The 24,322-nt window shown below is 54.6% G+C and overlaps 3 protein-coding genes across 3 annotated transcripts in view; 2 read left to right on the forward strand and 1 right to left on the reverse strand.

The window, feature by feature from the left end:
- Positions 1-845: 845 nt before the first annotated feature.
- On the forward strand, positions 846-5,034 carry LOC102010781 (proline-rich proteoglycan 2-like). Its single transcript, XM_005398474.1, has 3 exons — positions 846-907; positions 4,158-4,493; positions 4,590-5,034. The coding sequence occupies exons 1-3, from the start codon at positions 846-848 to the stop codon at positions 5,032-5,034; spliced, it is 843 nt and encodes a 280-aa protein (XP_005398531.1).
- Positions 4,954-9,025, forward strand: Znf703 (zinc finger protein 703). Its single transcript, XM_005398409.2, has 2 exons — positions 4,954-5,478; positions 6,310-9,025. Exons 1-2 carry the CDS (start codon positions 5,251-5,253, stop codon positions 7,819-7,821), a joined length of 1,740 nt encoding a protein of 579 aa, XP_005398466.1. The 5' UTR covers positions 4,954-5,250; the 3' UTR covers positions 7,822-9,025.
- Positions 9,026-12,274: 3,249 nt separating this feature from the next.
- LOC106150057 overlaps positions 12,275-24,322 on the reverse strand; it is a 31,540-nt gene continuing 19,492 nt past the window's right edge. The window contains exon 4 of the mRNA XM_013521491.1: positions 12,275-13,273. Within this exon, the coding sequence (XP_013376945.1) occupies positions 13,181-13,273 (93 nt within the window). The 3' untranslated portion in view covers positions 12,275-13,180. The remainder of the gene's footprint in view (positions 13,274-24,322) is intronic.

Genomic DNA, 24,322 nt, shown 5'->3' on the forward strand with positions numbered 1-24,322 from the left:
CCCTGCCCAGGCCTGTCTGTCTCCCCAGGGGCTGATAAGAGATAAATGAAATCAGTTCTTCAAAGCAGCTGCTTAGGGACCCAAATCAAAAGGACAGGCTTGAAGATAAGCTCCAGTCTACATTTCCTTTTGTCCCTCTTCCCACCACATCTCTAAAGGAAATTCCTGGGGGAGGAAAAGGAGTTCATTCCACCTTTTATCACGAGCTACCTCCTGAGCCACAAGGCAATGAGCAGTGTTAGAAGTTAACCAACCAACAACAGAGAAGCGAGTTAAGAGGACTTCACTCCACACCCCATTCTGCCACTGTTTGCTGTGAGACTTTCAACTCTCCCTTAAACGCTGAGCCTGTTTCTTCAAGCAGGGATAATAAAACCTGCCCAGAAGAACTCCAAAAGTTGTTCCGAAATGAAGGACAAAAAAAGTGCATTTGGGAAAAAGATACTTCCACATGGTTATACAGTCAACATTTTGAAAACACAATCATTCACCTTAAATCTTTTGGGAATAAGGCAAGGTGAGATATAAATAAACAGCTCTACCTGGGTAAAATCTGTATCCATCCATGAACAAGCATTCCTGGGCATTTACTGCATTGAAAATGCCTAGATCCACAACCCTGCCCTATCTCTAACCACACCAGCTCGGACCATCCAGGAGTAGTTTAACCTCTCTGTGCCTCCCTTTCTTCCTCTGAGAAATGGGGCAGCAGGACCTGCCTCTTAGGGTTTCTGTGGCCCTGGAATTAGATAATGCACACAAAATATTTCCATCCATGCCTGCCACTCCGTGTGAGGGTACTTAAACACTCTGCTAGGCAAGAACATAAAGAGGATGCGGAAAACATGGGCACATTTACAGTCCAGCGGGAGAAGAGACGAGTGAACAAATACCGGCAGACACCTGGGTAAGTGTAAGGTCAGCGTATAAGCAGAACTCCAGGAATACACAGAGAGGCCCCTTGCCTAGCACAGCAGGCTTCCTGCAAGGCTGGTAGGCCTGGCTTCGCTGTTTGCTTCCCCACTCATGCCCTCTCGTGCCCCAGGCTGGGTCTGAAGCCTGGGGACAGGGACAGGGCACCCGGAAGTACCTCCAAGTCCCTGAGCACAGTGTGTGCTACAGCAAGGCTCCTGGCCAAGGCAGTAACTAGCAGCCTCTGGAAGATACTGTCAGGGAGGAAAACCAAGTTCGCTAGGAGACAGACTTTTCAGAGTTCTTAAGGCTTGGAAAAAAATAAATAGTTACCCAGTGAGATCTTACTTCATGTTGTTGCAATTAGGGTTGGAGCGTTATGCAGAGAGGCGATCATTCAGGTAATTCTGCCTCAGCCAGGAGTGAAAACTACACATTAACCCCATGCCACAAACCTACCACCTCTCGTGCTCAGCCTGACTCGGGCAGTTTTTCCTGGGTGGGGAGTTTTATAGACACTGAAGTTGTGGAAAGGGGGAATCTATACAAATTCACAATTTCCCAAAGGATTTTCTCCATGCCTTGGGAGGGGTGATCAAAAAAGATACAATGAACTGGAGGTTAGGGGAGGGGTCGCTCTCAGTCCATTCACCAGACAACCTGGACTCTTCAGGTCAGTTTCCAGGACTGAGATTGTCAAGGCTCTGGGCTAATGTATCTGCTCCCCAGAGCCATGGTCCCACAGATGTAAATGACGCACTGCAACACTTCCCTACACCAAGGCCCCTCAATCATACATTAGCCACTGTTTGGCAAGAAAAGGACTTGTCCCATAATGCCGGGTGCATTCGCATCATAGGGACTTTTCAATCACACCCACACTGGTCCCACACTGTGCCTGGGACTTCCTCTGTGCTACACACTCAACACATGACACAAACTGTCTTCTGGCCTCCTGACACTAAGGTAGCCATACTCACGGCTGATGCACGAAGAACACAGAAGCCTAGCGAGGTTCATTTGCCCAGGGTCACCATGGCAGCATGGTTCAGAGGCCTGGCTCCCAGAGTTGCAACTAAGCACCACTCCGCCTCCCACTGGCCTGTGACTTCAAGTGACCCATCTTCTAGTCCTCTTCAGCAGTAGCTGGGGTATTTACCAACACTAGCCATGCAGAATTGTTATTCTTCCCTGGGTACCACACTAGCACCTCAAGCAGATCTGGCCCTGTCCTATTTTAAGGTAGATATTCATTTCCAGGGCAATTCGAGAAGGGCTTCCCTACACCAAGGCCCCTCAATCATACATTAGCCACTTTTTGGCAAGAAAAGGACTTGTCCCATAATGCCGGGTGCATTCGCATCATAGGGACTTTTCAATCACATCCTAGGGCGAGGCTGTGCCCCCAGCGCTTCCACACTACTCATGGTCCAGCCACTGCAATACTGAGTCACATTCGCTCCCAGATGAAAAGCATTCACATTCCTGTGAAAACTGCACTTCCTCCCAGGCCACGAGGGTCCACTCCAGGCTGTGTAGGTTAGCTCAGTGACAGTCAAATACTGATAGTCATAATCACCCAGCAGTGTTTTAATTAGACCTCTGGCCTGGCCAGGAATGGTTTTGCATTTTTTTTCTCCTAAGGCAACTGGATGGATTCAACCAAAGAGACCCTGCTGCCCTCACCCACACCCCAAAGTCTGAACCAACCCTGGGCCCCTGAAGCCCACTAATCACCCAGGAGGAAGAGGCAGGCCTGGCCTCCACGCACTGCTCTCTGGCACCACCATCCCTACCGGTGATCACTGCGGGGAGCTGAGGTGACAAAGTAGGATTCCTTAGGCAAATTCCCCACCTGCCCCTCCTGTTCTCACCTCCTCTTCTCCCTTCCTTTCATTCATTCACTACTTTTTCCTTTCTCTTTTCCTTTCCAAATAGAAAGTAAACACTCTGGTGTACTCCTTTCTTCTCCCTTTTTCTGCTGCCTCCTGACCCCTTTTCCTTCCACATTCCTAACCGCCTTTACTCTTCTCCGCCTCCCCGTCCCCTCCCCTTACTTCCATTAATCATTTCTAACACACATCTGCTTGGGTCCTGGAAGGATTTCTTGGCTCACTCTCACAGCCAGGCTGGTTACAATAATCACGGAGTCTTTCATCTTTTACAGTCTCCTAACCTCCCGTCTCCCGGCTCGTCCTCCTCTGAGGTGCGTACAAAGGCCAGTCTCTCCGCACAGGCCTTCTGCTGCCTTCTTCTGCCGGCTCTCTCTGCGGGGCAGGGGCCCAAAGGTTGATGCAACCCTGCAGTGAACTTTTAAAGGTGATGTTGGCTGCAACAGTCAGGTCAGAGTGCAGAGGCCAGCAGAAGCAGCGCCAAAGGGAGAGGACAGGTAGAGAGGTAGAGCCCATCACAATGACTGCCCCCGCAAGGCAGCCCCGGGCTATTTGTTTGAACCCGATTTAACCGAGATTGAAACTGAGGGAAGGAAAGCCTGTGGGATTTCTGAGAGATCTACACAAACTATCCCAAAATAGCAGAGCTAGGGAGTATGTGTAGTTTAGTTTAGTTACAGACTGGCAGTGCTGCCGATGTCTTCTCTATTGGGCACTGGTAAAAGGGTATAGCTGTTATCATTATGGTGTTATTTCTTCCCTTTGCAGAATCCCTTCGAAATCTACCAGGTCTTGGCTTCTGTTGTCTCAAATTGCTGGTCAGCTCCCAGAGCCTCAGGCAGTACAAGAGCAATAGGCCTCCAGGGCCAGGCTTGACAATCTGAGTGACAGATGTGCTCGGGAAAGTGACCCTCCAAAGGAGACAGTGACCCTAGTGCGCCTCCACTGGCTGAGGACAACACGGGGAGGTGGTCACTCCAGAGGCTGTGACACAAAAGACCAGCCTGACCTCCTGTGGAGCGGTGGACAGGGAACTTTGGTGTCAGGAAGTTGATTAGGTAAGATCTCTGACAAGTGGAAATCTAGCAATGCACACTTTATACCACAGGCTCAGAAGCCAGGAGGGCAATACTATTTTAATCTAGAAGTTTCGTTGGGAACAACTGGTGTTTGGGAGAAAGACGACAGAGCCTATCTCCTGAGTTTGTGTGGTCATGCAACACTTAGAAAGACAACTGCCCGCCTTCCCTGCTTGCGGGATACCGGCCTCTCCTGTGACCCAGGACCCTCGAAAGAGCATCCGAGGCATGGCACGGAGAAGCCCTTAAACGGAGCACGACGTGGAACCTAAAGCACACCCCAACACCAAGCCTACAGTGAGCGCGGGCGGCACAGCGCTCCCGGCGCGTCAGGGCGGCGCGCTCCGCCTCCGGCCCAGAGATTCCTCGCGACCATCTCACCCCGGAAAGGAGACTGCGAACTTGCAGCCTTCGGACCCGGCAGGCTCAAAGTACCCGGAGCGACTCAGGCTGCACCCCGAGAACAGTGGGTGCCTCCAAAGCTCGGGCGTTCTCGAGTAAACACGCCGGAGAGGCCGACGGGGGAGCAGGGTGGCCGGCGCCACGCAGCGGAAGAACCGGAGATCTCGAGGCGCGGCCCGCCCCCAGGCGGCCTCGGGCAGCGGGACTCGTAGGTCCCAAGCAGGCGCCGCCGCTGCCGCCCCGCCCCACCCCGCGCCGCCCAACCAGCGGGGTGACAGCCCCGCCGGCACCACCAACCCCCCAGCGGTGGGAAGGTAGACAGGACGCCGCAACCGGAAAGCCAGCGGAGGCGAGGAGCAGAGCCCGGGGTCCCGAAGAAGTCCTGGCCCTCGTGGGACCGCGCGGCGAGGACAGCCCCACGGAAGGGGCTTTGGGGAGAGCACCGCGAGGGCAGGAGGTGCAGGGCGCGGCCGCGCGCCGGCGAGGCCCCTTTAAGACTCTCCCCGCCCACCGGCGGCGCCGGCCTCCGCCCGCCGCTCTCCCCGCCCCACAGCCCCGCGCGAGGGGCTTTGGGGAGAGCACGGCGAGGGCAGGAGGTGCAGGGCGCGGCCGCGCGCCGGCGAGGCCCCTTTAAGACTCTCCCCGCCCACCGGCCGCGCCGGCCTCCGCCCGCCGCTCTCCCCGCCCCGGGTCCCGGCGCGAGCTGCGATTGGGCGGGCGCGGCGATCCCTTTGAAGTGTGGCTGCTGATCGCGGCTATTTGACGTGCGGCTCGCGGAAGGCGAAGGTTTTTGTGTGGTTCGCCGAGGCTGGCGGCGGCAGCGGCGTCGGTGGAGGAGGGGACGAGGCGAGGAACGACCGCCGCCCGGCGCTCAACGCTGCGGAGCGAGCCCACCCGCCCCGGGAGCTCGCCTCCCCGGTGCTCCCGCTCCCTCCCCGCCCCCCCCGCGGCGCTGCCTCCTCCAAATGAGCGATTCGCCCGCTGGATCTAACCCAAGGACACCCGAGAGCAGCGGCGGCGGGAAGAGGCCGGCGGTGCCGGCAGCGGTGTCCCTCTTACCCCCGGCGGACCCCCTGCGCCAGGCGAACCGGCTCCCCATCAGGGTCCTGAAGATGCTGAGCGCTCACACCGGCCACCTCCTGCACCCGGAGTACCTGCAGCCGCTGTCCTCCACTCCCGTCAGCCCCATTGAGGTCAGTCTCCCGGGCGCGCTCGCTCTGCCCACCACGGCCGTGCCCTGCGCCCCAGGGCTCTGCGCCGCACCCTAATCTAGCCACGCCGGCGGGCCGACTGCGGAGGAGCGGAGCACAGCGGGGGTCCTAGCCCGCCGGGACCTCCCCAGGCTCCCCCGTGGAAGGAACTCCTTCCAAGCTCGCCCTCCGGAGCTAGGTGTTCGCTCTCGGATTGGATTTGCTTTCGGAATCCCCAGGGGGTCCTTCACTTTTCCTCTGGTACCTAGTTCTCTAGTCAGAGACGATGTCCCCTGGGCCTCCCCACCCCCAGCTTGCTCCCTTTGAAGCCCCGGCTGCCCGGGTCCCAAGCCGCCCCTTTGCCATCCGGTTAGGGCACTCTGCCCTGCGCCTAGACACTCTTCGACCCCGGGTCTTTCTTCCTCCCACTTCCCTGGTGCGGTCCCGAAGGGAGGAGGGGAGAGGGCTCCCCAGCGCCGACGGCGTCCCGGCCTTTAGAAGGCGCCTCTGCCCGCCACCACCCCTCGGCGCTGTCGCCCAAAACCCGTCCCAAACGAAGTTCCCCCAAACTCAAGGCAGAAGTTTTGCTCTGGGCCTAGAGGCCGGGGAGAATAGACGGGAAGGGGCGTCCCAAACCTGATCCCAGACAAGACACGTTTCCCCGCGGAGGCCCTGAAGGAGCCCCTCGCGCCGCCCCTTCCCGGCCGGGTCGGGGCACTCCGGTACCGGCCTGCCGTGCGCTCGCAGTTCCGCCCAGCCGCGCTCCCCGAGGCCTCCTCGCTCGGTAGACTCCTGGTCTCACCCCATCTCCCCCCCTGCCGCTGTCCCCCACAGCTGGACGCCAAGAAGAGCCCATTGGCGCTGCTGGCCCAGACCTGCTCGCAGATCGGCAAGCCTGACCCGCCACCCTCGTCCAAGCTTAACTCGGTAGCTGCGGCGGCCAACGGGCTGGGAGCGGAGAAGGACCCCGGCCGCCCCGCCCCGGGCGCCGCCTCCGCGTCGGCGGCCCTCAAGCAGCTGGGGGACTCCCCGGCCGAGGACAAGTCCAGCTTCAAGCCCTACTCCAAGGGCGCTGCGGGCGGCGACGCCCGCAAAGACAGCGGCTCCTCCTCGGTGTCCTCCACCTCCTCCTCGTCCTCGTCCCCGGGAGACAAGGCAGGCTTCAGGGTCCCCAGCGCCGCCTGCCAGCCTTTTCCCCCGCATGGAGCGCCCGCGTCCGCCTCCTCGTCCTCGTCCTCGCCCGGCGGCTCCCGCGGCGGTTCCCCGCACCACCCTGACTGCAAGAACGGCGGCGCGGGCGGCGCAGAGCCGGACAAGAAAGACCCGGAGCCGAAGCCCAGCCCGGAGCCGGCGGCCGTGAGCCGCGGGAGCGGCGCAGAGCCCGGTGCGCACGGTGGCGCCGAGGCTGGAGCCTCCGGCCGAAAGTCCGAGCCGCCCTCAGCGCTAGTGGGGGCTGGCCACGTGGCGCCAGTGTCGCCCTACAAACCCGGCCACTCGGTGTTCCCGCTGCCGCCCTCCAGCATCGGCTACCACGGCTCCATCGTGGGCGCCTACACCGGCTACCCGTCTCAGTTCGTGCCTGGCCTGGATCCCAGCAAGTCCGGCCTCGTGGGAGGCCAGCTGTCGGGCGGCCTGGGTCTGCCTCCCGGCAAGCCCCCCAGCTCCAGCCCGCTCACCGGGGCCTCCCCGCCCTCCTTCCTGCAGGGATTATGCCGTGACCCCTACTGCCTGGGAGGTTATCACAGCGCCTCGCACCTCGGCGGCTCCAGCTGCACCACTTGCAGTGCGCACGACCCGGCCGGACCCAGCCTGAAGGCTGGGGCCTACCCGCTGGTGTACCCCGGGCACCCACTGCAGCCCGCCGCGCTGTCCTCCAGCGCCGCTCAGGCCGCCCTCCCAGGCCACCCGCTCTACACCTACGGCTTCATGCTGCAGAACGAACCACTGCCGCACAGCTGCAACTGGGTGGCGGCCAGCGGGCCGTGCGACAAGCGCTTCGCCACTTCGGAGGAGCTGCTCAGCCACCTGCGGACTCACACAGCCCTGCCGGGCGCCGAGAAACTTCTGGCCGCCTACCCCGGGGCTTCGGGCCTGGGCAGTGCCGCCGCCGCAGCCGCCTGTCATCTGCACCTCCCCCCGCCCGCCGCCCCTGGCAGCCCCGGGTCGCTGTCCTTGCGGAGTCCACACACTTTGGGGCTAAGCCGGTACCACCCCTATGGCAAGAGCCATTTATCCACAGCCGGGGGCCTGGCCGTGCCGTCCCTCCCCACAGCCGGACCCTACTACTCGCCATACGCGCTCTACGGACAGAGACTAGCCTCCGCATCGGCGCTCGGGTACCAGTAACCTCAGCTCTGGGCCCCCAGCCCTCCCGCCCCCTCCCCCGTCCCTGCGCGCTGCTGCAGCCTCCACCACTGCTTCCCCCTGCGGGACCCCGCCCCCCCTCCGGACTGTGTATTTATTTACTATGATGTTAGCTTACAAGCTGGGAATATAAGTGCATTAACAGCCCACATGAGTCAATGGTATGCAAAAGTATGTTCCCCCGAATAATAATATTAACCACACAGGTAACTACTCTGCCCCCCCTTCCTTTTTTTTTTCTTTTCTTTTCCTTAGGTATAAGTTTTAAATTTTTCTTCCTTTTCTTTATGGTTTAATTTTGGGGAGAAGAGGGAGCATTGGGGAATCTTAGGTTCTTCCGTACGTTTTGTTTTTTCCGTCCTGGGGAATTTCTTGCATGAATCTTAACCATTCGAACTACATTTCCCCCTTTTCCTTCTTTTCCCTTCATTCCCTGTTTCCTTCCATTTAAGGTTCTGGTTTTTGGGGGGTTTTGTTGTAGCAGAGAGGAATTTTGGGTAACAATTTGGGGGTTGAGGGAACGAACTTGGTGGCTGGAGGTCTTGAGCTCTGTTGACCCTCCCGAGCAGACCCCTCTCCTAGGGTCTTGGTCCGGGCCCTGGGCCCCTCTGTCACAGCCCCCCAACTTTGCTCTAAGCCGGAGATCCCTGACCGCAGCAGGCTCCCATAGAGGGCCCAGCAGCCTGGGGCTGAGGCTGGCTGTGCGCACACCCGGTAATCGCTGCCCGCTGCGGGTGACTTGTGGGGCTCCTGTTCATTCAAAGTGCTAGAAGGCCCGCTGGCCTGCAACTTTGCTCGTTCTAGTTTGCGAAGTGCTTTATCGCATTGTTTTTCCGCTCTTTAATGGGGCTGTGACCCCCACTCCCTGGGTATCCGGGCGGGATCCTTGCTGGATCCCTCCCAAGCAGACCTCTCTGTCGCCAAGTCACCTGCTCCTCGGGGCAAAGGTCGGGGACTCAGGGAGTACTCGGCCGAAGCAACCCCGCGCCCCTTCCAGGTGTGACCCAGCAGTCCCCAAAGTTGGCGGTGGCCGGGATGAAGACCCGGGCCCTGGGTTCCTCCCACCCCACCCCCCTCCCTCCCGGTCTATGCAGCAGCGGCCGGGCTTCGGGCCTGTTTGGGATGAATAGCGCTCTCCCTTGGTAAGACTTATTTTGTTAATAAATGGAATACTTGGCTATATTCACACCGTGGTGTGTGTCTCTCTTGCCTCATCCACCGCCCAGTTACCAGTCACCTAAAGTAGATGCCCTTCTTTTATTTTGTTTAAAATGCCTCAGGGCTATTCGAGTTTAGGCCTTTCCTCAAAACGCGGGAGTCGGGAGAAAAAACTTCTGACAACGCATTACAAATAACATTAAGACCACGTTTTTCCCACACACACACACTTGGGGATCTAGATCCCAGCTTCGCTTCAAAGGCCTTGGCACTTGCTGGGCCAGGGTGGAGGGCGTGTAAAACTGGATCTCCCTCCGAACCCAGACTGGAGGTGGAAGGGGCTCTAAGGGACCCCGGACCAAGGGCTCAGGCAGAGACCTGCAGCAGCCGGTCCGAGCTCGGCGGGAGGGTGCGCGGCGACGGCGTGCCTCTGGCGCCATCTGGTGGCGAAAAGACGAGCGGCAGGCGGAAAGAAGCCGCAACTGGCTGCGGCCTCGACGGCATCTCTTGTGCCTCCCGACGCCTACAATCAGGGTTTTTTCTTACGCGGGGGGGTTGTATCTTAAGTGACCAAAACACTTACTGAGATGCTAGTTTCTCCAGGCCTGGGAGGTTCCCCTTGACCCGGTTATCTGCGACTCTGAAAACCTCTCGGAACTCGCGGAGCCACGCTCCTCCTTCTTGAGGTGGGCGGATGACGGCAGCTGCTGCAGCCCCGGGCAGGGAGGGTCGGTGCGGCGGAGCGGCCTCTACGCCCCCTCCCGGCCGCGCCGCTCCCCGAGTTTGCGCTGCGCACGTCGCTCTCTGCGAAGTCAGCCGCCCGTGCTGCCAGTCCACAAACTCGGAGACAGAATCGTGCGGCCGAGGCTGTGACACGCGGGGCCACTGGGTCCTCCGCTCAGGACTCCACACAACCGCAGCTTGGCATGTGTGTAACAGATCTTTGTATCTGCGAAGAGCTCCTCCCTCGGTCAGGAGAACATCAGGATTCACTTTGCAGCGTCAGTGCTGGGCGACCTAAGAACCCGCGCGCGTCTGGAAACAGGAGCCTGGCCCGCCTGGATCTGAGGACCTGACCTGGAGATAGGCTGAAAGGGTGGGAAAGTCGCTCTGAGACCAGCCGAGGTCTTTTGGGGGAATCAGCCCGATCTGATTGCTCGACCGCCAAAGATTTAAACGTGCCCTCCACCCCACCACCACTCTGGTGTTTGCTGTTTACTTCTTTCCCGTCTTCTCTCGCACCCTTCTGCGGGCACCTTTTTGTTTCTTTCCTCTCTTTGGGATAGAGACAGGAAGAGGTATCTCCCACAAGTGCACTTAGCGAAAGGAACGTTTCTAATGCTGCTGGGCTTACACCTTAGCTGTAGGAGTGCAGGTTAGAAAACTCTGGGGACCTTGCACCTCCCACACAAAATCTAGTGAGCGCCGGCGGAGGCTGGGCCCGGCTGGGTTACGCTGCCCCCAATATCACAGGGACGCCGCGAGGAAAAGAGTCCAGTCTTGGGTGTCCTCCTTCTTACCCAGAACCCACCGCTCTATCCTCCCATAATTGGAGACCTTCCGAAGAAATGTGGCTGTTTTAATTAGCTAGTGGGGAGTTTGTTACTTTCAATAGGTTAATTCCCATTAGCCAAAGTTGCCGTTTTAATCAAGAGGGTACTCCTCCACCAACTGCTGATTTGCATAATTAACTCTTTCTTTGAAAATAGCCTCTACCTTCTGTGTCTCTGCCTCTTTTTCAAAGCCCTCCTTCCTCTCCTTCTCCTTCTCCTCCTGCTCCTCCTCCTCCTCTTTCTCCTAATCTCTCCCAGCTGCCAGAAATGGGGCCACGTTCCCAAGGTATCAGGGCACAAGCCACATTACTAGGATTTGAGACCCCGGATGTTCCTGGCTCCTCGTCCTATTTTCACGTCTCTTACGGGGTTATTTTTGCGGCCCTGTGGGCAGCAGGGAGAGCAGAAGAAAAGAATGGACTCACCCCCAGATGTAGATTTGTTTTAAACTGAATTGCAGGGTGTTGCACTTTTACTTCCCCAACCAATAACCTGCAGGCTCAGCTCCTAAGAAATCCACAGCCCAGGAGGGAGCTGTGGGCCCTCTGCCATCTTTATGCGGCCAGAACAGCCTTGCCCTAAGCCGTATGCTTCGATGGTGTCTCTCAAATGTATGAACTAACCTCCTCCTGATGTATGTCTGGGTTACCGTGGAATTCATCTTACAATAATCCTGCGGCTCTGCACTTTATTAATCATTCTGTAGGGGAAGCTGCACTCCAGTTTTCTGTTTGATTTGATTTCATTCATCCTGTCCTTTTGCAAAATAGATGGTTGAGTGCATCCGATAATGTATGGTTTAATTTGGAGCACTATGGGTTTGAATTACCATTTTCATAATGTGCTGTGCATTAATGTGTTACATCATTTATAAAGAGGAATGTGCTAGGTTTCAAACTTTCTCCTGAAACCCAAAGTCACCTAAAAGAAACAAAGCCAAATCGCACCAACCCATCTTCCTACCTCCCTGCCAGAGAAACTCCTGCCTCCCCATCCCAGGTTAAGGCTGCCAATCTGACCAAGCCCAATGTGAGGGTCTGCACCCACAGCCTGCTGGAGGACGTGGAGGCTAGAGGAGGAGCACATGGCTTCCCTTGGCACGCCTGTGGAGTACAAAGCTCCCCTCACCATGGCCTAGCAACAGCTTTGTGGCCAGCCTAGCTTGCACTCGCTTGTGGGGACCTCCGCCGGACGGCTCTGCTGCCCTAATCCCAGAACTCCCTCCCCGATGGCTGTAATAACACCAGCTGTCTGTTACTCAAACTCTGACTGAGGAGGAAAAAGCACTGATTATCCAAATACAGTCATTAAAGGGGAAATGTGTTTTTAGGACTGTCAGAGTGATTAATGAGGGCTAGCCGTCTTTGCAAATGCACTTGTTTAGTCTAACTGGCAGCTTCTATTTTCCTATTGATTTATTGCAGCCGTTGCCGGGCCTCGGTGTGCGCGAAGTCAGGGCACTTCACAACTGCGCCCTGTTTAAACAGGAAAAGCATGCACCATTTTGTCCGGGAGGAGGGAGCAGCCTGAAGTCTCTCCCTTTAGTTCAGACCCCAGGGGCCCACACCAACAAAGAAGACATTAAAAACCTGCAGCCCGTGAGAGGGAAGGAAACGGCCTCCCTTGGTCTTCCCCAAGGTCAGGGGAGCCTTGCCAAGGCCAAAGCCCGCCCTCCTGTAACCCTCAGCACACCACATCTCCCTGCCAGTCCCTGCAGCCCAGCTTCAGCCCAGTGCAGGGACAGGACAGGCTCCTGGTGGAGAGAGAGCCAGGCTGCCCTGCGGTCCAACAAGCAGCCAGTGCACTGTGTGCTAGCCCCAGGGGTTGGAGGGGACCGTGAAAGTGATACCTACTTCTTTCCATTTGTCCATTGCTTGTCTTGATAAATTAAGCTATCTGATAATCAAAACAGAAAATGTGCAGCTTGAAAAGAGAATCCCGAGTATTTGGGGATTACACTTCCAGGTGGTCAGTCGTCAAAGCAAGCAGAGTTTACAGAATTCCCGTGAGATGCCCAGCACCATGCTGGGTGCCATAAAGAAGAAAACGCAGGCAAATTTCCTGCCCAATTTATCTGAGGGAGACCAGACATGCCAGCTGGGCAGGAAGTGAGATAATGTTATACATAACCACACTTACATGGGCCTGATAAAGTGCTAGATCATACCGTGCAAACCTGGACTGGATATAATCAGGTGCTAATTGTGGAGATCGGACAGTTGAGCTGCAGGAGCTGGAGGAGGGAGACTTCTCTCAGGCAGGTGGAAGGGGCCGAGGCCCCTGAACTCTTGCTAGGCCCAGCAAGGGTGATAGACAGGTGAGGCCTTCATTCTATTGTGGTACAAGGGCTGGACACAAGCCTCTGAACCAACAATTCCCAATTTTACAGCAGATGGAGGAGTGGGCTTAACAAATGCTATCTACAGCACACCTGAGCTTTTGCCCAGCTATTCCCTCATCAGCTTGCACCTTCCACTGAGCATTCCAGGCGTGGAAATAGCTCATGCTTCTTCCTAAAAGAAGTGTCTTTCCAGGTTTCCTAAGGCGGCAGCCCATCACTGGTGTTATGAAAATTTCCCGCTGTGAGTGGATTATAAGTAGTGACTTTCTCTTCTCTCAGCCTGTAGGCTTCACTTCTTTTCTCTGAAGATGCTCAGTTCTCTTGTGATTGGGATGCACCAGCAGCCAGGTAGCTCTGCACTTCCACAAACTTTAGGATTACTCTGGAAAGTACGGAATGCCTTGTCATTGTGCGGGTAGTCGAAAAAGCCCTGAATGGAAGTCTGAGAAGCTACTTTGTTCTGGGGTAAAACCTGATTATTTGTAACCTTCAGCAAGTCACTTGGTCTCTCTGAACTTTTCCTATTTGTAAAATGAAGGTGTTGAGCCCTATAATCTTCCAGCCCTTTCTAGTGGGAATTTTTTTTTTTTCATCCAAGAAACAGGGTCTCAGTATGCCACCCAGGATGGCCTTGGACTCCTTGGCTCAACTGATCTTTCTGCCTCAGCCTCCCAAGCAGCTGGGACTACAGGCATGTACCACCATGCCCAGTTTGTATGAATTTATAAAATATTTAAAGAATCAAGATGACAGCTGGGTGCAGTGACACACACCTGTAATCCCGGCACTCAGGAGGAGGCAGGAGGCTTGCCATGAGTTCGAGGCCAGCCTGGGCTACATAGGCGAGTTCAAGGCCAGCCTGAAGTGCATAGCAAAACCTTGTCTCAAAAAAAAAAAAAAAAAAGAAGAGTCAAGATCATGATGTTTGGAGTTGGTTAAAGTTCCTGCCAGAGCTGGGGGTGTAGCTGAGTGGTAGATTGTGTGCCGAGCACCATATCCCCAGCACCCAGCCAGCCAGTTAATCAGCAAAGTTGCTATCAGAACAGCAAACGCAGGTGGCTCAGTGAAAGAACCCCCATGACCTCACCTCAAGAGTAAGGGCTGGAAAGGGGGCACATAAGAAAAACATTGTAGTGTGCAGTCTTTCACTCAGAAAATTGACTCTAACGAAGTGGAGCATGAACATATTTTTTTAATTTGATGAAATGCTGATGGAGGCCAGTGTGGGTAGCTCAGAGCCTGCATGAGGGGCTACATGAGTTAGAAATTATTTTAAAATAATTTTGAGAGTCCTGTGAGGTTAAACCAAGGTCTACAAACAGAATCCAATTTTTCATAGCCTATAGCCAATTGCTTTTGGAAAGTGGGACTGGCAGGGGAAGAAATGAGAAGCAGATAAAAATCACCCCACACCGTGGGGGCCTTTGCTCTGACTGGGCAGTGGAGATCTCCACGGCTGTGAGGAACATACAATTAAATGGTCCTTCTGGAGTTGAAGTCAGAGTCAGATTTTAGAATAGAAACTGCATTTGGGAAAATGCCACTGTGTGCCCCCCCCACAGCCCGTGTGCCCCAGTTGAGCAGACAGGGTGCACACATACACATGGTGTGAGGTACACATGGGCTCACACTCCACCTGTAAAGGAAATAGCATGGCTGTACTCTCCCTTTGACTCTGACAACCTTAAATATGGGCACCACCAAACATACAAAGATAGTAGGGCAGGCCCGCCCTATAGCACTTCAGAGATAGCATTTGGTGTGTGCCAGGAACACTGCAATATAATAATGTACACTAGACATTCAATTCTTACAACAAACTTCCAGTTCTCTTTCTGGATGAACTGAAATTTGAAGAGGTTACATAAGCTATTCAAAGTCTCCCAGTTGAAGAACTGTGGAAGACTGGGCATAGTGGTGCATACCTGCAGTCCTGATTATCTGGGAGGCTGAGGCAAGAGGGTCACTTAAGCTCAGGAGTTCAGGGCTAGCCTGAGCAACATAGCAAAGCCCTGTCTCCAAAAACAAAGAGCTGTCTATCTAAGATTCTAGTAAAACTTCTGACTAAAACTCTGCACGTAGCCAAGTAGCTTCAGACTTTGTGTGTTGCTGCGGCTGGAAGCTACAGATAGAATAAGAGAATGGTGCATCAAAAAGCTTGGCTATCCCTGAGTGTGTTGGGACTGCACTAACCACACACCACTTGAGCAGAGCGGAGATACTGTTGGCACGGTGGTTTGGCCCACTCAGTAAACACGTACAGTGCTCACTACCTCCACACCCACAGATTCAACAAACCAGCACTGAAAATATTATTTTAAAAGAACAGCATCTGCACTGAACATGTACAGACTTCTTTCTTGTTGTTCCTTCAACAATACAGGATAGCAACTGTTTCCGTGGCATTTCCATTGTACTAGGCATTACAAGTAATCTAGAGGCTATTTAAATATACGTGAAGATGTGCATAAGCTACACATAAACACTATGCCACTTATATATGGACTTGGGCATCTGTGAGTTTTGGTATTGAGGGGAGCTCTTGGCTGCCCTGCCTTGGCTGCCCTGGAATTGCTAAGATGTGGGCAGTACTGGCCTTGCCTCCAGGAGCTGACAGTTGAGCAGGAGACAGATGCATACCTAGCCTGAATCTACTGAGGGCTCTGCAAAACACTGCCATAGTCAGTACAGGCTAGATTATGCAGTGGGGACAAATCAACCCCCAAATCTCCATGACAGCACAGCAGGGGTGGTTTTCTCCCCTCTCCTCATCTACATTTCCATCCAGATTAACAAGGATCTCTGCCAGTCGCAGCTCGACTGCACAAGCCAAAGCAGTACCACAGAAAAGCGTTCTCACAAGGCCCTGTCCCACGCGTGCTGGTGACCAGCTAAGCAAATCACAGGCCTGCAGCGTAGACAGCCAAAAAGGGAAAATTGCAGGAGGACTGAAACTCTTCCGGTGGGAGCTGCGGGTCTCGGAGCTCAGGGAAGGCCTAAACCTCCTCCTACAGTGCCCGCCCCATCATCTCCCTTTGGGTCAACTGCAAGTCCACTGATTAGGGACTGCAATCCTATCTGCGAAACTTTTTCAGAAAAGCCCCGTGATTAGTGTTTGACTAACAAGGATCTAGCACAGTCCCACAAAGCTGACACATCAGAAGGTATCACTCGGTGCCATCTGACAAGCCAGACAGCAGCAGCAGAGGAACTGCTGGGAGGATCTTGCACCCATGGTTATACCCTGCAAGCCAGGAACAGCGTTTATCTCCTCTGCTCATCGCCTCTGGCCAGCGTTCATCCCTCCTGTCGGGGTGGGACAGTTAGGGGGGGCCTCATGGTGCCCAGAGGAGAGGAAGGGAGGGCGTGCTATTGTCTGGGTGCTGCCCATTCTGCCCCCATGCTGTTTACTCCAAACTCACCGCGCCCTGCTTACTGGATACAGCTGACATTTGAAAGTGTAGGAAATGCAGGGACAGAATGCTCTAGCTATACACGGCTGGCTTCATTATGGGACCCACAGAAGCCTCATGGCTGTGAGATTCTTGAAGTTCACGGAGATCTGTGACCTGCACACTTCATAAAGCTGAGCCCCCCACCTGCTGGCTTGCAAAAGCCCACCAGTTCAAGCACAGGGACAGCATATCAATAGCCCTCCCAACCGAAGGACAGGGACCTTAGCTGTATTAGACTCTAACAAGGCTGGCAGATGGGAACCTTACAAGAAGCTAAGGATTGATAACAATGGACTAATGATTGATAGCCACTGGCACACAAGAGCTAGCAATACAATGTGCTCTGAGTTCAGATGAAAAGGTCCAGGCTATCAGGACCAGGCTGAGGCTTTTTCCTTTTCTAACATCTGTTGAGGGCTGCTGTGTGCCAGGCACTGTGCTCAGCCCTTTCCATCCAAACTTCCGTTTAACCCCAGCAATTCTCTGCAACAAGTCAGTTACTGGATACATTTTGCCTAAGGATACAAAGCCAGTAAGCAGGAGAGGCAAGATCCCCATCAAGTCTACCTGACTGTAGAAGCCTGTGTTCCTGCTAGCAGGGCCACCCTACAATTGCACGGGGGGGAGCCCTACAGGTCGGCATGCAGCCAGGGGAGCCAGTGGAGCCCCTCACTACCCACGAGCACCTTCACATGAAAGGGCCCTGTCCTGTGTGTCCTTTACACCCTGAAAGCATTGAGCCCACACAGTAGGTTCTCGAAATCATTTCTGATCGGTGGTTGGCATCTCACGAGGCTTTTGTGGGGCTGCAGTGCTGTTTTCCAAAATCTCCCAAAGGCTCGACGCGGGTGGGGGGCAGGACAGTGGCCACCTTGCTAGTCCCTAGCCTCACCATGAGCACTGCCTTGTGGATTGCCAGTCATCAATCAGAGACCCTTTGCAGAGAACCTACTAGGTGGGCTCAATGCTGTTGGAGCACAGAGAACACACAGGACAGCGACAGGGCCCCGCACGTGAAAATGCTTACAGCCAAGCAGGGAAAACAGGACAAGCACATACCAACGTCAGGTATGACGATGACCAGTGAAGGAACCCACAAAATTGTGCACCCTTCAGAGCAGCCTGGGAGTGTGAAGGACTCATTCATTCACTCCGCGGGAGGAAGAGTTGTAAGGCTGGGGCAGCCTGAGCCTAGGCATGCACGGTGGGCTGGGGATGCCCCTCTGGCTCACAGCAACCAGTTACTGATGGCGGCGGCAGCTAGAGCAGAAAGGCACCTGAAGCCAGCACTTTGGGGCCGCCTGCAGAGGTGCAGCCACCAGCCGCTGAGGAGAGCACAGGCTCTGGCCAGACCTGACAGGGCCACAGCAGCCGAGGGCTGGGAGGCTTTGCACAAGGCAGCTGCTCCCACCCAGCTCACAGGGCCCATCTTCCGGCTCTGCTTCAGCCTGGGGCCAGGTACTCCAGGTGACTGACGGCACCCCCACGGGCCTTCCCGCCTGTCCCCTTCCTGACACTCACCTGTCCCGGGAGTGTGGAGAAGAGTGCCCAGACAGAAGGCTTCCGTGCACCCTGCTCCTCCCATTACCCTGCTCTGCCGTCCCCCCAACACGCACACGCACACTCGCACACGCTCCCTCGCACCCTCCCCCACCCTTCCCCTCCATTTGTTTCAATGAACAGCCCCTTTTATCTATTCTGTAGGTACAAATGAAGCTGTCAAATTTGATCAGGCGCTTGATATGACAGGCTGTGGGAGTCAGGACCCCTGGAACAGAGTGGGCCTTGTCTGTCACAGCCCGCCTGACACTTCCCATAATGCCCAGACTGATGAGATTCTGAGTAGGGCCCAGCACATTTTCAACTCTATTTTGGGTGAAAACCCTTCTTGAAAGATCTTGAAAGGAGCTGGCAGTTCAGCCGCCCGGATGATTAATGAGGGTTGGCTCCGCTGGGTGGATTCTCCCAGTGCCAACGGCCGTCCTCCCTACAGGCCCAAACGCGTTGCCTTTGACTTCCCCCCAGCACTGCCCCCTCGAGGCAACACCCCCAAAACCTTTCCCACCATCCCTCCGACACCCCCAGCCACCCTGCACCTCCAGGACAGCCGCCCCTCCCCGGTCCTCCTCACAGCCCGGCATCTGGACAGAGTTAAGCCACGGCTGAGGGAGGCCCCACCTCGGAGCAGGGCCTCCACAAAGCTGTCCTGAGTTGGGAAAGGGCTGGGCAGGAACTAAGCCCCCTCCCGCCATCCTTGGGTGAGTGTCACTCGCCCCAGTGGGCAGGAATGGGCCCCTCTGCTTTCCCTCCCTGGACCTCAGGCGCTCTAGGGACAGAAAGCATGGGTGTCTCAAGCCCCCAAAGGATAATGCATCAGGCTCCTCAGATTTTGTTATCTCTTGCCTTTTTCCTCAGAGAGGGTACTACTGACATTTGGGGCAGGACAGCTCCTTCTGGGGCAAGACCCTCTGAGCAGCAGAGAAGGTAACCCCCCAACTATGGAGATAATGAAACTATCCCCCGCAACAGTACCAGCATGGCCAAGAACCACTGGAGGGTGAAGAGCCCCCTTGGCCCACATGCCAGAGGGCTGTGCCAACTTCCTTGAGTTCTGCCGGCCTCTCAAACCCACGCTGCGGGAGCACAGTGGGAGACAGCAAGAGGGAAGCTGGGCACCCATCCACCCCACCCCACCTGGCCTCTCTCCTTGCCACCTCCACCCCCTCTCCCCTCCCGTGCCCTGCTTTCCCCAGCAGACTGGGCTCATCACACTCAGGGGAAAGAGTGCTGCCCAGAGCTTCACGGTCTCCAAGCTCAGAGTCCATCAGGAATAGGCAAGTGGAGGGCAGTTGGAATCGGGGCTTGGTTTTTTGTTCCTTTTTGTTTTGTTTTGTTTTGTTTTTGCATATGGTAATTCAGGGCCTCTTGCATGCTATACAAGGACTCTGCCACTGAGCTGTATATTTGACCCTTTTTAAATTTTCTTTTTAAGCAGGACATGGTGGCATACATTTGTAATCCCAGCACTCAGGAAGCTGAGGCAGGAAGATCACCGAGAGTTCAAGGTGAGCTATATGGTGAGTCCAAGGCCAGCCTGAACTTAAAAAAAAAAAAAAAAAAAATTGAGACAGGATCTTATTAAGTTTCCCAGTCTGGCCTTGAACTTTTGATCCTCTTACCTCAGCCTCCTGAGGAGCTGGGATTATAGCCATGCACCACCACACCTAGATTTACTACTACTTTTCAAAACATCAATAGATTTGTTTTTCCAACCAGGCTCTGAGGTCTGGAGATGGTAAGAGGGGAAGCTGAGTCCCTGGAACCAGGGTGATGGCAGGAGGAGCACAGCCTGCGAGGCCAGGGCGGCAGGGAGGGCTCTCCGACCTCCTGTCCTCTACTCCCCATGTTCCTCTCCCCCTTTCCTTCTCAAAGGAGAAGTTCCAGAGGTGACCACCCCAGCCTTACCAACTCTGAGAGCCTCCAGCCAACAGAGGGACCCAAACCATCCCCTCACTCATTCGGTGCATTTCCTAAGCATCTATGACCTGGGCTGGACTCCAGGGAGACAGGAGTAAACCAAAGTGTTTGGTTCCTGACCTCATGTAGCTGACAGACAAATGAGACAAAACTAAGCAAGTCAATGTATAGTTATAAATTCTCGTCGTGGTAATACAGGAGAAGCTGGATGTTGTGTAGTTTTGCAGTTATATAGAACAAGGATGCTTGGCTTAGAACTAAGTTCCAAAGCACCACCTGGGGAGCCAGAGGCTACGCAGCATCCACAGGGGAAGAGCGTAGAGGACACCCAGCTGTGGAAAGTCATGCCGGGCACCAACCAGGATCCCCGGTCCTGGAGCTTTGTCCCTCTCAGCTGTGCCTTCATGGAAGGACAATAACTCAGCCAAGCGTTGGAGAACCAAAAGGACAAACAGCTAGAGAAGGGGTAAGTGTGAGACTGCTAACCACCCTGCTGCCCCCAGGCCCTGGGGCCCCAAGAACAGCCTGGACAAGGCATGGATCCACACACCAAGGCAAGGGAGGGAAGAACAGAACGGGGTCTCTCAATTGTGGTTTTCTCACTCCCAGAGCTGTGCGTGGAGAGCTACTGATGAGAACAAAAGTTCAGCAAATAATCGCACAAATCAACACATAATTACACGGTTCTTGCTGGGAGTGTGTTGGGGAGAACTCGGCCTTCTCTCTTCCAGCAAGACGATTCTGAACTGAAAGATAGAAAAGTGTGTTTCTTACTTTTGGAAACTCACTGACCACGTGAGTCAGCTCTCTGTTACTCTAACAAACACCTGAGATGGTGAACTTAAAAAGAGAAAAGCTCCTTTGAGCTCACACTTTTGGAGGCGTCAGCCCATAGTTGATTGGCCCTGTTGCTTTGCAGCCTGTGCTGAGGTAGCACATGATAGCAGGGAATGCATGGCAGGGCATAGCTGTTCCTACTAGAACCCTTCCCAGGAGCCAAATGGATCAACCCTGGACATCAAGCTCTCCCCATGAGTCATTCCTTCTTCCTAGGTGGCTTATGTTCCTCCTCACATGTTCAGCTCTCATTTTCACCCTGAGCTGCTAGCATTATGGTTTCCTTTGACTCTTTACTTTCATCTCCTTTGTAATCCTTCTCCCTGCCCCTGGACTATTAGCTCCTTACAGGCAGGAAGGGTGTTTTATTCATCCTCATGCCCCCATACCTACAACAGTGCCTGGCAGATGGTAGACAATCGAGAAGTGCTTGCTACGCTCCACTAATTGAACCTGGTACAAGGGTAAATATTTTTCAGTGTGGTTTGAACAGAAGTCATTAGTCAAATGAGGAAGAGCCATGGAGATAAAAACGAAAGGAATCATGAAAGAGAAAAAGAACAAACACTGTCTTCTCAGGGCCCAGTGACCAGGCATTCCAGAAAGATCCCTTTCTCTAAGCACTGCACCCTTGTCCAGACCAGGCAAGACGGTCCTGAGCCAATCCCCCAGAGGACTGCAGCTGCATGGCGAGCCTTAGCAGAAGGCAGAGGAGCGCCATGCTCCTCCTCCCCACCAACATGGCGTGTGCGTGGTGGCTGGAATGTCGTCACCCCTTGGAGCTAAGGAATGAAGTCCCAGGAAAACACCATAGAAATGTCCCCCCACATGGGTTAGAGGGAGAAGACAGCCTTGTTAATACATCAGTGTCCACAAGATGGGACAGAAATAGCACCTGAGTGACCAGAGGCAGGGTCTAAAGGGAATAAAGAGGAGCCGGATCAGGAAAGCACCAAACCAGGAGCATTGTCCGGGAAAGGCAGCTTGGGGCTGCACCCCAGGGGGACCCAGGAGCCAGGCAGCACATGTCCCAGGAATCCAGGGCAAGAGCACTTCCATGCCCTCCATGCAAGATTCGCTAGTAGATACTTATTCCCTCTGACAGCAGCCACCATGAGGACAGAGACCATGGCCGTTTGTTCACTGCTGTCTCCAGTGTCCAGTCTGCACCCCACCCGTGACAGGCACTCCATGGGCAGTTCCCAAGCCCGATGCATGAGTGAACAAGGCTACAGAGAGGCACCAAGAGTGGCCCCATGGGACACTAGCTCTTCCTTCCAATTCTGCAGAGGGCCCAGCAGACCTGCTGGCATTCAGCCTGAGCTCCCGCCGCACACCTGGAAAGAGCTGCGTCCCCTTCTCGCAGACACAAGTCCACACCTGAGCAGCTTGCGAAGGGCAGACTTTCCGAACATGCCCCCTGCTGAGGCAGAACCAAGCTTCTTCTGGTCTTTCAGCATTTCTTCAGGGAGAAAATGAATATTCCTGGCCTCTGGGCCAGAATATAAAAACAAAACTACATAAAACAGGCCTAGGAGGGAAAGAGTAGGCCAAAAACAATACGCTCCTCTCTCCTGTGCTTTTTTTAGGACCTCAGCTTCTTTTCCCAGTGAGGGGAGGCAGAGCCTAATGACCCTCTGCCCTGGTGCCAGGACCGAGGCCCCCGCAGGCGCGCAGTCAAAGGAAACTTTTCCGAGACTGATTACCAAGAGGGTAACTAGGTGCACAGAGCACATGTGAACGGGCTCCTCGTTTCCAATTCAGGACTGTCAGATGGTGATTAATGACTAACAGCCAGGGAGCGGCCTTGATTGCCAAGTGCCGTATTGTTAATCCTGACATTTAATGAGGCCGGACACAACTCCGCACCGTCATCTGCAAATAGCGCTCCACGGACTTAATTGGTTAAGTATTCGTGTGTGTGTGTGTGTGTGTGTGTGTGTGTGTGTGTGTGTGAAAGAGAGAGGAAAAATAGAGAGGTATAGGGCTGAGGAGAGGGGTGAGAAGTCCCAGTGTGAGTTTGCCCTGGGCAGTGCACTCTACAGCAGCGTGGACAGCTGGGTTGTCGCCTATGCGGGCTGGCATGAGGGCCATGGGACCAAATCTGTCCACCTGCGCTCACAGTGTGTCCCCAGCAGAGAGGCCTCTGACTGGACGAAACCCCTGGGGGCCCAGTGTGGGGCATTCCCCACAGCCTCCCCCGCCCCTCAGAGGCCAGCCTGGAACTGGCACATTTGCAAAGTTAAAACACATGAAAGGAAGTTGAAAGAAGAAGTTGTCTAGAGGTGGCCAGGATCCAGGACTCCTGAGAAGCCACTTTTTCACTGGACTCAGATCAATGGCGCCTTGGCTGGCCTCGCTGGGCGGTTCCTCCCCTGCCAAGACAGAACTATGTCACCCTGATTCCGGAACTCAACGCTTTCTTAGGAGGTGAACAGAATCCATCCCATTGTTCTGGAAATAGCAGCCCAGGCAATAGTGACAGAGGGGCTGGCTGGGCCGGGATGCTCCAGGCCAATGGAGCGGGGTGGCAAAGAGCCTAGCAGCGGAGAGGTTGGCTCTAGAAGGCAGAGCGAGTCCAGGTCCCACCCATAACCTCACCACTGGGCCTTACAAGGACGGGAAGTGAGTGGTGTGTGGGTAGCCGGCCATCTAGTGGGGGAAACAGCAAACAGACACACGCAGGCAGCCTAGACTTTGAATGCTGAGGGCCACAGGGCAGGATGGAAACACGCAGAGTCACGAGATCTCTGAAGGGCTCTGAAGACAGGAAGGTTTGGATGGAAGCCCTGGGAAAGCCATTACCCAAAAAGGGCTTGGGAAAAATTAATGCCCACTCACTACCCATGAAAAGACCTGTGCCTCAAAGTACAGTCCTAACAGCGGCCACATGAGCATCATCTGGGAACTGTTAGCATGCACAGCCCTGGACCCCACCCCAGGCCTGTGACTCAGACCTGCACTGTAACAAGAGCCCTGAGACATGGCGTGCACACTGCTCTACATCAGGAAATGCAAATCAAAACCACACTGGGCTCTCATCAAGAATACAAAAAATAATAAATGCTGTCAAGGATTAGACGTGGGGCCCTCCCACTGTTGGGGGTGTAAATTAGAAGAGCTATCATGGAAACTAGTATGGAGATTCCTCAACAAACTACAAATAGAGCTCCCACCTGATCCAGCTCTGTCATGCCCTGTTGTAGTCCCAGAATTCAAGTCTGTGTACTGCAGGGATACCTACCTACTCCAGGATCTGGCAGCACAATTCACAACAGCCAAGATATGGGATGAGCCTCGACATCCATCAATTGATGGAGGAAGAAAGAAAAAACAGCGTATATACACAACAGAATATTACTCAGCCATCAAGATGAACTGTCATTTACAGGTAAATGAGCAGAACTGGAGGTCATCACGTTAAGTGAAATAAGCCAGACTCAAGAAGTCTAATACCGTTTTCTCTCATAGGATGAATCTAGAAAAAAATTTAAAATAAAAAATGGAAAAGAAGCCAGGTGTGGTATTGCATGTCTGTAATCCCAGCACTCAGGAGGCTGAGGCAGGAAGATCACTGTGAGTTTGAGTAACCTGGGCTACATAGTGAGTTCCAGGCCTGCCTGAACTACATAGCAAGAACCTGTCTCAAAAAAGCCTAAATA

Source organism: Chinchilla lanigera, unplaced genomic scaffold (assembly GCF_000276665.1).
Source record: "Chinchilla lanigera isolate Chin_1 unplaced genomic scaffold, ChiLan1.0 scaffold00062, whole genome shotgun sequence".
Lineage (NCBI taxonomy): Eukaryota > Metazoa > Chordata > Mammalia > Rodentia > Chinchillidae > Chinchilla > Chinchilla lanigera.

Bases quoted from the DNA above. Each gene is read 5' to 3' on its own strand.
- LOC102010781 (XM_005398474.1), top strand. From the start codon at position 846: ATGGGCACATTTACAGTCCAGCGGGAGAAGAGACGAGTGAACAAATAC. The intron at 908-4,157 runs GTAAGTGTAAGG...TGGAACCTAAAG, and splicing joins AAATACCGGCAGACACCTGG to CACACCCCAACACCAAGCCT. The intron at 4,494-4,589 runs GTAGGTCCCAAG...CCAACCCCCCAG, and splicing joins GGCCTCGGGCAGCGGGACTC to CGGTGGGAAGGTAGACAGGA.
- Znf703 (XM_005398409.2), top strand. From the start codon at position 5,251: ATGAGCGATTCGCCCGCTGGATCTAACCCAAGGACACCCGAGAGCAGC. The intron at 5,479-6,309 runs GTCAGTCTCCCG...TGTCCCCCACAG, and splicing joins CTCCCGTCAGCCCCATTGAG to CTGGACGCCAAGAAGAGCCC.